This window comes from Antennarius striatus, chromosome 15 (assembly GCF_040054535.1).
Source record: "Antennarius striatus isolate MH-2024 chromosome 15, ASM4005453v1, whole genome shotgun sequence".
Taxonomy (NCBI): domain Eukaryota; kingdom Metazoa; phylum Chordata; class Actinopteri; order Lophiiformes; family Antennariidae; genus Antennarius; species Antennarius striatus.
Window position 1 is genome coordinate 1,347,324 of NC_090790.1, and position 12,973 is coordinate 1,360,296.

Consider the following 12,973-nt stretch of genomic DNA (forward strand, 5'->3'; position numbering starts at 1 on the left):
AGGGGGGGGGGAGTGGAGACAGACTGATCAGAAGGTCAATGAAAGATATTATCAATACTTGTTTGTAGTCTTAGACTTTTGTTCCCTCTGACCAGCAGGAATAACCAGCGATGATGTAAATGTGTTTTCACCTTGCTTGATATAATAGCAAGTAAAACTTACAAGTAAACATTGAGTAATACCAGGAATCAAATTTATTAAAATCAAAGTCAAAGTCAAAATGTCTTCTAGTCTCAGTAAACTACCAGTAAACACTGAGTAATATTTAGTCTGACTGTATCTTCAGAGTGAATGAAGTTTTCAATGGTTGAATCTCACATTCATTCCTGCATCAAGTAGGACAGAAATAAAGAGAGTTCAGCTCCAGCTTCAGCTTTAGTGGGTTTTTGGAGGGAAACTGAACACAAGATGTTGTCCTCAGAATGCAGGACAACAACCCCGTTTTCTAAAACATTTCCCGGGGGAGGCCCCCCCTCCCCTGTGGGGGGCTTTCCCCACACACACGCTCCACGACAGGTGTGGTTTTACACCACCCAACAATTGAAAACTTGTACAGTCATACAAAATATTACTCAATGTTTACTTGTAAGTTTTACTTGCTGTTACAACAAGCCGCTGTCGTGGACACAGAGTGTGACTTTTTGTGTCTTACTCAATTCGTTTACCCTGAGCCACAGTGGGGTAGTCACACTAGCTCCTGGTGCAAGACCAGAGAGGCGACTTTGGCCCTTTTTGTAGAGGTGGTCAGCATGCCTCCCCCAGCCTAGCATATTGTCAATGTGGACCCGAAAGTACTTGTAGTCCTCAACAACATCCACACTGACCCCTGAATGTAGACTGGGCTTGCCTGTCCCTTCGTCCTGTTCAAGTCCACGTTGAGTTGGAGGTGGTTTACCCTCACTCCATCTGACAAAGTTGTACACAACTGCACCTTTGCTGATACATCCAACCACCGCTGTGTCATCAGAAAACTTCCCATTACATGTAGACAAGGCAGCACCACTGCTACCTACAGTAGCGGATGTGCAATTACACTTAATCCTGTTACGTCAATGAAAAAGCAAAAGGTAGTTTCGCCATGTACTTTCCTGGGTCAGACGTGCCCCCCAGGCATCTCATCGAGTCCCCCTTGGAGGGCACACCCCACTTTTTGAAAGTCAGTGCTGTATGCTGACAAGTTGTTAGGGTGAGGGAGGAAGAGGAAGTTTGGAAGAGTCGTGTGAAAGGCAGAGGGGCAGGAAGATTCCAACTCACTCAGAAAGTTATCAGAGGCGGCAACAGGAGAGATTGTAAATTTGTCAACTGCCATCTGTGGTGACAGTACGAGGGCCAGCATGTGGCCCTTGACTAGACTGGGGCTACATTCTCATTGAATGAGGTTAAAAGAGTCGAATAGGGCTAAACATCAGTTCACTAACGGCTTAGTTTGGGCAGCACAAAATGATGTTGACATCACCAAGGACTACCATGTTGTCTGAGTAAGTGGTCATAAAGCAAGGGCGCCCAATATGTCGATTGCGATCACTATGACATTTTTGGATGCCATTTATGAATGCCATTTCAATACCAAGGAGGGAAGCGGCATTTTCAGACTTCATAGAAGCTTCAACACCAGCTTTCCTCTGAAAAGTGAGCTGAGAAAGAGAAACGTGACGGAATTAAAAAGCCAGTTCTGTGGACAGCAGCCCTTTTTAATATACACTGACATTCAAAACTTTGAGGTCACTTAGAAATTTCCTTATTTTTGAAAGAAAAGCACTGTTTTTTTTCAATGAAGATAACTTTAAAGTAATCAGAAATACACTCTATGCCATAGAGTGTATTTCATTTCCACTATACGACATTTCCACAATACATCTGTCTTCCACAAATATTGGAATCGTAATATCACTAGTAACCCGTTAAAAGCACATAATGGAAGAAGAAGAAGAAGCATTATACTTAATTTAAATAATATGTTACTGTACAGTAAATCAGAATAGAAACTTGTAATACCATATTATCAGGCCGTAGCAGCCCCGGTGACCCACAATGAGACAGCAACATCTTTTCTGTACTATACTAAGATATAAAATGTGTGCAGCTTAAAATAGATTCACATTAACCAAGTGGGTCATTCTCACGAAATCTGGGTTTCAAAGATTTCAGGAGTGGAATTTTTAAAAATATTTGCATCAACAAATTTCTTTTTCAGGCATCAATAACAAAGTCTGAAGTATTTATGATTGTTAATTAAAAAATATTTTCTAACAATTTAAGACCTTTTTGAATATATTTTCTAAAACATGTCCTTAAAAATCTCATTACCGCAACGGACTGAAAACATCCATACCATAAACAAAGACAATTATTTTTAAAAATTTTAAAAGTTGATTTTTAACAGTTATGCACAACTACTTCAAAATATGCTATAATAAAAAAAATGTATTATATTTTTATATGATTTTGACCTTTTTCTCTCATTACTGCAACACCTTTTACAGACTACAACCTAATAGTTTCCATATTTTATTGAAAAGTGACATATCTTCAAAATGATTTGGATAACTTTAAAGAAGTTAACATGTATATCGTGCACATGTGTTTAAAAACAAGTTACTTTTTTTTATTCATTAAAATAATGCTAAATGCACACCTGTTGCGGTAATGATACATGCATTGTAATGGCTGAAGGAGAATAAAATGTGACCCCAAAAACCTGACAGCTGTTTCTGCTGGACCAAAGGCCAGTCTGTCAAGAGTCCACAGGACCACAGTGAAGCTCTGGACTGGGACACGGACAATGCCGTGTTGTTGACACGTGACAGTCTGTGTCACTACACACTCACTGCGTGTCCACCAACCCCTGGATCGGAGTAAAGCGTGTTCTATCACCTGTGGTGTCCTCACACAAACTGGACACTTTGAGAGGTTTTGATTTGCATCAAAAAGCAGGCAAACATGTTCCAGGTGATGTACGGTGTAATCTGATTACTGTGTGAACACACACTGGAGCTGATCAGAGCCCCTCCCACCAGAAAACCAGGTAAAAAATACAAGTGAGCAGTCAGAAAACAGAGCAAGTGTGGACCGACCTCAGCCCATTGAAGAGCTGCTTGGACTTGTCCAGCAGGTAGCAGAAGTCTGTGACCGTCTTGCGTTCTCCTAGAGGAATATCGTCCTCAGCCTCAGCTCCAGTCATGGCCCCGCCTTCTCTCACCTGCTGACAAAGAAAACAGGTCAGTGGAGCAGAGCTGCACCAACATGGATGACTTGAACACGGTTCATAAGTCAAGGCTCCAGTCGTGAACCCCCAGCGCAGCGAACCCCCAGAGCAGCGAACCCCCAGAGCAGCGAACCCCCAGAGCAGAGAACCCCCAGAGCAGCGAACCCCCAGAGCAGCGAACCCCCAGAGCAGCGAACCCCCAGAGCAGCGAACCCCCAGAGCAGCGAACCCCCAGAGCAGAGAACCCCCAGAGCAGCGAACCCCCAGAGCAGAGAACCCCCAGAGCAGCGAACCCCCAGAGCAGCGAACCCCCAGAGCAGCGAACCCCCAGAGCAGAGAACCCCCAGAGCAGCGAACCCCCAGAGCAGCGAACCCCCAGAGCAGCGAACCCCCAGAGCAGCGAACCCCCAGAGCAGCGCTGGGACCAGTGGGGGCTGACTTACACACTCACACACTTCAAACACCGTGTTGTCCTACACCTGGACGTCCATACTACTAACACAACGCTGCTGGAGCAGATATGGGGGGGTGTTACATCTGTCCTCCTCTGGGCCGGGGGTGTAGTTCAATCCCTGGGCGGGGGCAGGAGGGGCATCAGGCAGAAAACTGACCAAACACACACCAGCGTTCATGTAAAGGTAAACTAACGGAGCGGCGGCGCCTGAAGGGACCAGAGGAAGGACACGGGTTCAGTCGTCCCACTTCAGTGTGGACAGAAATCAAGACGGCAGAGACGTCACATGACCACCGTTTATAGGACCACCAGGGTGTCCCAGATCTCAGCCTCACTGCAGCTGCAGCCAGAAGACCCCCACTCTGACTACAAGGAGGACAGGGACAGACCGGCCCCACAGACTGGAGACTGGTCCCACAGACCAGTCCCACAGACTGGAGACTGGTCCCACAGACCGGCCCCACAGACCGGCCCCACAGACGGGTCCCACAGACCGGTCCCACAGACGGGTCCCACAGACCGGCCCCACAGACCGGCCCCACAGACTGGAGACCGGCCCCACAGACTGGAGACGGGTCCCACAGACCGGTCCCACAGACCGGTCCCACAGACCGGTCCCACAGACCGGCCCCAGCATCAGACCAGCTGTCTGGTGTGACACCATCACATCATCACTAGAGATCCCAGTAACCCCCGGACTGGACCCGACCCCCGGACTGGACCCGACCCCCGGACTGGTTCCTGCCCCCCCCCCCACTGCCTCCGTTCACACCGGCAGGATTCACGACAAAGTGGGGGGGGCGCAGAAACACGTGACTTCTGAGCGATAAGAGCCTCCAACCAACACACCCAGGTGAAGGTGACCCGTCTTCACTCACGTCCGTTGATCCCGGGGCCCGGCCCCCCGGGGGGGTTGTCTATCACTGATGGTGACGTAGACAGGCCGGAGCCGCACACCTGAACGACCGGACCCCCCCAGAGGACCACACCGGGGATGAGCCGGTGGGGTGGGGGTCGGTCCGGCGGACAGGTGCCCCCCCGGCCGGCCGCCCCCCGCTTACCTCGCCAGCTGGCTAACGGAGACCACCGGACACCGGAGCCGTTCCTCACAGATCACACCGGAAGCCGCGGGACCGTCGGCGGGGCGCGACTCTCATGACACCCCCGGTGAAGCGACCGCACGAAGCACCGAGCCAGCGGGGGGGCGGACCGGGTCCGGGTCAGACCGCAGGAGGCAGGACGGGAGCGGAGACAGCCGCTGGCGCTCAGCCACTGGCTAGCTGCTTCCGGGTCACCGCTGTCAAAATAAAAGCTCTCCGGATGACAGGAGGTCAAGGAGGCGCTCAATGCACTAATCCATAAGTCAAGGCCCGCGGGCCGGACCTGGTCCGTGATGAATTATTCATTTATTTAGGGATGATTTTAATTACTATTAGAACCGACATCCGCCTGCTGGTGTTCGGCTCGCACCAACACTACATTCCCCACAATGCAACGGTGGCGGAAGTGACTACAGCGCAGCGAACGGGCTTTGGTTTGGTTTCATAGTTCATCAGCAGTCAGAGCGGAGGTTGGGTTCAACTACCCCTCCTGAAAACTGGCTGAAAGGTAGGTGGACGCTGAGGGGGGGGTTCAAGCCAGGCGGGGGTCAGAGTGTGTGTTCAGAGAGGTCAAAGGTCAACCTGTGTGTCTTCTATGTGGCCCAGACCTGTGTGGACAGGTGTTCTCTCTGGTGAAGCTGAACTAAACGTCACAGGAGCGTCTGACTGATGAACACCTTCACTCCATCCTGAGGGGTTCCTCTGCTCAGAGCGTGACCCTGAACGACCCCTGACCCCTGAATGACCCCTGACCCTGAACATGGATGAACTACTAAAGATGAGACACCATCAGATATCAGCCTCAGACAAGTGAGCACCACAGAGCAGGAACGTATTTTCAGTATTAAACTTTTACATTTGTTTCTACGAGACGTGACGTCTCTCTGGAGGAAGTATTGTTTCGTCTGTGCGCCAGATTTTTGTATTTTATTTATTTACAGTATATTCATTTCAATTGAATGGACTCAGGGAAAATAGCAGAAAAGAGCCAAGAGACAGGATACAAGTGATTTGATTTCATTTTACCTTTTGAAAGCATTGATTGGTGGATCATAGAGCAGCTCGATGATGTATTTACAGTTTATAATGCATGCAATTTCATTTTTGCATTTATCTTGATATTAGGGAACATGTTTTGTTTTTGAAGGGCACTTTTTTGCAGTTTGCCTGTTGAAAATATTTCCATTTGAAATTACTGATAAAGCCATAAAAATATTGCTTTATTCATTAAGTCATTAAATAATATTGACTGTGTGAGCTCTTGGTTCAATAGACTGTTCATTTCAATATGATTTCATTAATACTGAACCAGGCTGGTCTTCGGCTTGTAGCAAGATTGTCTTTTTGGCCCCCCGTGTATTGACTTTGACACCCCTGCCCTAGTCATTTGTCATTGTGTCGTTGGGCCAGACAGGTCGTCATTCTGCCCCAGGGCAGCTGTACTTTACCATCACCATGTATGAACGAGGAGTGAAGCGCTTTGAGTGTCCAGGGAAGGGATGTGGAGAGCTCCTTCAGCGATAGGTTGCTACAGGTCTTTCCTTCCTACGGCGGTCAGAATGTACAACCAGCTCTGCTCCCAGTCGACCACAAAGTCACACAGTCTGGATGACCGGTGATGTTTGTAGCTTGTAAACTGTACATTGGTAAATTGTTAATATATCTGTATGTGTTTGAAGCCTCTCTTCTCTGCTGCCGCAATCATACAAATTAACCCACTGTGGGACAAATAAAGGATCATTTTATATAAATCTAATCCGTTATTATTATAAAAAATCTCTAACAGGTGCTCATACTTCTGCAAAACCCATTGTATGCCAAATTCTTCCTAATTTCCTTAGTTTTGCCGTTTCGTGTCCTAAATGAAACGATTATTAAAACAATGTAACCAGCAGCTTTAACAAAGAAATCTTTTCTCGTTTTCAAAAAGAACTTTGGTTTTAGCTCGACTCCTGTTGACGTGTCCATTTCTGCTGAAGGTAGGTCCAATCAGAACTTTTTATCCGATTCATACTGTATCACAATACACCAATCAGCCTGTGGCTAAAGACACTATTTTGTGAAAATTCAAAATAATGGTGATTCAGAACTGTTCTGCTATGATCTACTGCTGATTCAAGCCATCACACTACAGTCAAGATACACAGCAACATGCAGAAGATCAGGGTGGACACATTCACCCTAAACATCTAAAGTCTAAAAATGGCAGAAAGTTGGATGTCAGATTCAGAAACTGGTTGTTCAGTTTCTCTGTGGCCATCTGGGGTAGAAAGCCCCCCATGACAGTAACCTGAAGAAAAAGAAACTTCATTTGAATGTGCATCATTGGCAGATGTGGTTTTATTTGCTTCAGTAAAACATGACGGGAGGAGCACGGTGCCGACGGGCTCTACTCGAGGTGGACCTGAACAGACCGTCTGTCACTCCCAAGAGTTTCTTAAAATCTTTCGCATATAAATACATTTCAGAGCCGAGATCTCCACGAGGTGGAGACACGCCGAGCTGGGTCCTGTCATTAGAGGAAGTAGGGGGTGGTCGTCCTCGGGGGTATAACACGCTCGGAATCTGGGACGGCGCGGAAGAGTTTGGGCTCTCTCCTGTTGACGTCTCTAAAGACCATGATGGAGGCGATGTTTCCACAGCGGTAGCAGTAGTTGGGCGCCGACCACACGGTCACCAGCTTCTCATCGAACATGAACTTGTAGCCTTCGTGGACCAGCTGGTGAGCCCGGCAGATGAGCTTCAAGTTGTTGATGTGAACAAACTAGAAAAACACGAGTCATGCTCTGAAACAACAAACGCTACAACTGCTGTTTGTTCCACTCATCACCTGGAGACCAACACACCTCATTGGTGACCTTGGAGCCGAAGAGCCAGCCTGCACCTCGTGGACTGATGGCCCAGGTGTCCACGTCCTCTGGGTCCGACCACACCAGGTCACAGAAAGCCCCCTTGTGGGGGATCTCCTGGTTGCGTTCGATGGTGCGGATCTGGTCCAGCGTCTTGATGTCGGGTGAAAGGCCACCGTGGACACACAGCACCTGTTCATCTATCAGCTGGGGTACAGGTAGGAGGGCAGCATCAGCATCTCAGGTTGGTAGGTAGGTCATGTCAAAGTGAACCAGGACAGGTGACTGGACTACAGACTCTGGCATGTCGTCACATGATCGGCCCACAGTACATGTGTTCATTATTACCGCCATAGAGAAGACACGGCTCCTCTGGGTGTTTACTGGACTGACCACCAACTAGACCTGATCCACATACGTTTCTACTGAAACAGAGATCTACATGCCAACCCTGGAAGAAACGATGGCCTTCAAAACAGAACCATGAAGTGACTTACAGCTGCCACCGTGAGCATGTCGAACACTTTGGTGCAATACCGCCAGGCGTTAGCGTTTCCATATTTCGTTTGGCACTCATCTGAAAGGAAGAAGGCACGGACACTTGTGTGTCAGCCGGTAAAACTGAGTACATTATAATATAATAATTATTATAATAGTAAAGGAGAGAGCAGGTGTACCTACCGTAAAAGCCATAGACTTGTGTTATCTGTCTGCTTTCGTGGTTTCCACGTAGAAGTGTTATCCGATCAGGCCACTTAGCTTTTAAAGCTAGCAGGTGTGTGAACGTCTCCAAACTATAATATCCCCGATCTACAAAATCTCCCTGAGGAGAGACCATCAGAGAACCACACACATCTCAGTCGGCTCCAGAAGAGCAAGAATCAACAGAAGGTTACACAGACTGTTGGGCAGACTGTTCACACAGTGTGGGCCCGTTGACGTCCTGACTGGAGTCACTGGTACCACAAAAACACACAGCTCCTCTGTACGTTCATAGATTAGTATCAGTTCCATCTGTTTATTCATCCCGTATTCAGTTATCAAAGTTTGAATACAGCTGAGGTTCATCCTCCATCTGGAAACCCCTTGAACAACGGAGTTTACTCAAAACGTTCAGGAGCAGATGAGCATCCTTCACATGTTTGTTAGCTTAGTTTACACACAATACTAAACAGTAACACGTGGAGCTGTGTGTAAATACATCTCTGGCTCTAGTGGCCATCCCATAAGAAAATTAGAGGTGAAAGCCACGTTGTTTTCAGCTCTAATTATACAAACTCTACAGGGTATTACATAATGTTTACGGAAACACTGACTTATGACCATATCAATTACACTGATTAACAAATCAATACTGCAGTATTAATTCAGCTGCAGTATGGAGGCAGAAAAGAGACACACTTACCATGAAAATATAATTTGTGTCTGGCACCTGGCCCCCAGTCCTGAAGAGCTCACACAGATCATAAAACTGAGAGGAAAATGAAGACGTCATTTATGGAAGAAATGTTCAGGTAGAACAGAAACACATTTGTCTCCTTTGAACAACTCCGCTCGTCTGGAGGAACAGAGAATACAGTCAGTAGCACAGGAGCACAGGCTCGGGGGGTCGCTTCCTCGTCAGGGATCGAGGAAGCATAACAGGGAGGGTAGCGTTGACTCCACACAACATGGCACTTCTGGTGGGGCGCGGCCCTCTGGGGCCTATGGCTGGGGAGGGGCTGTTTGACCTGGGCCTGCGGCTCAGCTTGGGCTTGGGCTGCTGGGGGGTTGGGCTTGGTTGCGGGCTTTTTATGGCGACTGGATGGTTGTTGATGGCTGCAGGTTGTCGGACGTGGCCATTGATCCGCCGCGTGGCGATGGTGACCGGGGGTGTGGCGCTGGGGTGCTGATGTGGGTACGTGCCCCTTGGGCCTGTCCCATGCGCCCTGGCGGTGGCGGCCGTTGCCTCCTCTGGTCCCTGGGTCTACGTGGTTCTCGGTGCCCTCGGTGGCTCTTCAGGTAATGACTTCTGGATGCTCCTGACTGCCGGGGTTGGGGGTACTCGGCTAGAATGGCCCTGTTGAGTTCTGGTAGCCTATCTGGGTGTTGGTTTCATCACACATGCATGTTGGGTCAGGGTTTACCAGCTCCTGTTGAGTCCAATTATTGAGAACCATTGGGTCCATCAGAATGTGATGAGTCTCTCTTCAGTCATCACAATCTGATGCCCTCTATCTTCCTCCTACACTGGTCTCCTCTGGTGGTCTATCCTATACTGTCAGGACCTCCACTAGTCTGGTGTTTTGTAACGTTGGTGTTGAGACATCAGTTCTAAGATAGGATAAAACAGCCCAAACCTTTTTCACTCCAACAGCACTGCCTGTCTATCCACTACCTTGTCTGTGTTTTCTCTCCCTGTCTCCTTTTGCTCCCCCCTCAACGCACAGAGGTGCAGCACCCCCCTCTCTGGCTCACAATAGGACATTCTAATAAAAACTGACAATTTAGTTCCCAGAGAGGACTGGTGACGGTCACATGCACGCATTAAAATATATAAAAGATTTTGCTGCAAGACTAAAATAAGCATTGATCTGATAAAAGGTTGACCCCCTTTTATGGGGTTAAACTATGACAATATACGCAGACAAGACAAAATTAAATAAAAAAAAGAAAAGAAAATACAGTCAATCAAAATACTAGTTCTGATGGAATAAAAGATCAAGAAACTGTTAGACCCACCTGACCGTGAATATCTCCACAAACAGTGACCGGAGTTGAGACGGGTTGAACGTTTGATTCTTCCAGCAGTAAATCACAAACATAATCACATAACCGCTGGGAAAAATGGAAAATGAGAGCATTTAGTGGGCAGGAACACTGGGCATCTATTTTAATAATAATAATGATAATAATAATAATCATCATCATAATAGAAAAGCCTTTGGTATTGCAGCTGCACAAGAACATAAAACACACTATTGATCTACGGGCCATTATTTTGCTTGATGGTATTTTTGGTTTCATTCTCATGGGAAATTATGTGAGTTCTTCTGAAATCTCAAGAGGATTTGGAGACCTCAGCATTTCTGCTATTTATGGTGGGACAAACTTTATCGTCATCAAACATTTATAGTTTCTGTGACTAGTATTCTATACTTTTCCCAAACCTTGAAGAAAAATTGGTGAAAACAGATGATTAAATGAAAAGAAAATATATTCATTCCTTTTCAAACCACTTTTACACTTTTGCGGGTCACGGGGGTTGCTGGAACCTAACCCAATACTTTTTTTCTCTGTGTGTCTGAATGCTGCTGCAACATGTGAATTTCCCAGTTTAACAGGGTTAAAGTACCAACCAACGAGGTGAACATACCAACTCCACACAGAACCGGACTGAACCTAGAACATACCAACTGTACAGCACCACCCACTGCACCACCGGTTTTTCTCAATTTAGTCTTAAATCAGTTCTCACAAATCTGTCTCCTGTATCAGAGATTTCAACGCTTGATTTTTGTCCATAGGCTCTAATCCCCTCTAATCCCATCATCAATGGGGTTCCAGACCAGCACCCAGTGGTCCAACAACCCATCAGACGCTCAACTGATGTTCAACAGAACTCTGGAAATGTGTAGATTATAATCTGTTTCTCTGAATTTGCTTAAAGACGATCAGTGGGTCCTCATGACGGCTGTTACACAACGTCAAACTGGTTTAAACTGGTTTAAATGGTGGTTTGGCAGAAGAGTTACAGAAAACCAGATTAAATGTAGCTCTGGGGCTGAGTCACAGTATGTGAGGGTTAAGTTAGGGTTAGGTTATAGGTTAGGGTTAGGTTATAGGTTAGGGTAAAGGGTTAGGTTAAGTTAGGGTTAGGTTATGGGTTAAGTTAGAGCTAGGGTAAAGGGTTAGGGTAAAGGGATAGGTTAGGTAGGGTTGGTTATGGGTTAGGTTAAGTTAGGGTTAGGTTATGGGTTAGGTTAGGGCTGAAGTAAAGAGTTAGGTTAAGGGGTTAGGTTAAGTTAGGGTAAAGGGTTAGGTTAAGGTTAGGTTATGGGTTAAGTTAGGGTTAGGTTATGGGTTAGGTCAAGTTAGGGTTAGGGTAAAGGGTTAGGTTAAGTTAGGGTTAGGTTATGGGTTAGGTTCAGTTAGAGCTAGGGTAAATGGTTAGGGTAAAGGGATAGATTAGGTAGGGTTAAGTTAAATTAGGGTTAAATTATGGCTTAGGTTAGGGACTAGGGTAAAGGGTTAGGGTAAGGGGTTAGGTTAAGTTAGGGTAAAGGGTTAGGTTAAGGTTAGGTTAAATTAGAGCTAGATTATGGTTTAGGGTTAGGTTAAATTAGGGTTCAGTTAGGGTTAGGTTAAGTTAGGGTTCAGTTCGGGTTAGGTTAAGTTAGGGTTCAGTTCGGGTTAGGTTAAGTTAGGGTTCAGTTCGGGTTAGGTTAAGTTAGGGTTCAGTTAGGGTTAGGTTAAGTTAGGGTTCAGTTCGGGTTACATTAAGTTAGGGTTCAGTTCGGGTTAGGTTAAGTTAGGGTTCAGTTCGGGTTAGGTTAAGTTAGGGTTCAGTTCGGGTTAGGTTAAGTTAGGGTTCAGTTCGGGTTAGGTTAAGTTAGGGTTCAGTTCGGGTTAGGTTAAGTTAGGGTTCAGTTCGGGTTAGGTTAAGTTAGGGTTAAGGTGCCAGTGTTCCAGTTCCTCGTCACCAAACGTTGGCTACTGGATCGTTAGCTGTAACGGGGGGGTTGTTACGGTGTCTACCTGCTGAAGAGTTGTGTCCCACCGGTCTGAACCCTCCACTAACCCCCCCACTAACCCCCCACTAACCCCTCCACTAACCCCTCCACTAACCCCCCCACTAACCCCTCCACTAACCCCCCCACTAACCCCCCCACTAACCCCCCCACTAACCCCCCACTAACCCCTCCACTAACCCCCCCACTAACCCCCCCACTAACCCCCCCACTAACCCCCCCACTTCGGTCTGTCGTCAGGTCATCAGTTGATCACTAGCGTCGCCCCGGGATGTTAGCTCAGTGGTTAGCTCGTCTGTTCCGTCAACATTAGAACACATCGCTCCTCAAACAACTCAAGCTTTTTAAATTTACCTTCAGGTCGTTTTCCGGCAGGTATTTGCAATGTCTCGCTATCTCAACGTATTTATCCAGGTCTAAAGGCGCCATTATGACAACGCTGCTAGCTAGCTAGTTTCTTTCTGCTTCCGCCTCCTCACCGGCGCCCTGACATCACTTCCTGTTTGAACCTTCAAAATAAAACTAATCGAGGATTAGAAAACGAAAAAATATTTCCAAAATATATTTAAATTAAAAAATGAAAAATATTTCCAAAATATATTTAAATTAAAAAATGAAAAATATTTCCAAAATAT

The 12,973-nt window shown here is 46.7% G+C and overlaps 2 protein-coding genes across 3 annotated transcripts in view; both read right to left on the bottom strand.

Annotated features, from left to right (window-relative positions):
• The window catches only part of scai (suppressor of cancer cell invasion), a 29,714-nt gene extending 24,792 nt beyond the window's left edge, over positions 1 to 4,922 (bottom strand). The window contains exons 1-2 of one of the 2 annotated variants that reach the window (XM_068334678.1): positions 4,721 to 4,922; positions 3,075 to 3,199 (exon numbers count right to left, since the gene is read on the bottom strand). In XM_068334678.1, coding sequence (XP_068190779.1) covers positions 3,075 to 3,181 — 107 coding nt within the window. In that variant the 5' untranslated portion in view covers positions 3,182 to 3,199; positions 4,721 to 4,922. Of the gene's footprint in view, positions 1 to 3,074; positions 3,203 to 4,720 lie in introns of both variants that reach the window. The other variant, XM_068334679.1, reaches the window with a different exon arrangement.
• Positions 4,923 to 7,077: 2,155 nt separating this feature from the next.
• LOC137608741 (serine/threonine-protein phosphatase 6 catalytic subunit-like) lies at positions 7,078 to 12,848 on the bottom strand. Its single transcript, XM_068335294.1, has 7 exons — positions 12,693 to 12,848; positions 10,330 to 10,425; positions 9,014 to 9,079; positions 8,290 to 8,431; positions 8,106 to 8,185; positions 7,606 to 7,815; positions 7,078 to 7,523 (listed from the first exon to the last, which is right to left on the bottom strand). Exons 1-7 carry the CDS (start codon positions 12,765 to 12,767, stop codon positions 7,275 to 7,277), a joined length of 918 nt encoding a protein of 305 aa, XP_068191395.1. The 5' UTR covers positions 12,768 to 12,848; the 3' UTR covers positions 7,078 to 7,274.
• Between the last annotated feature and the right edge of the window lie 125 nt (positions 12,849 to 12,973).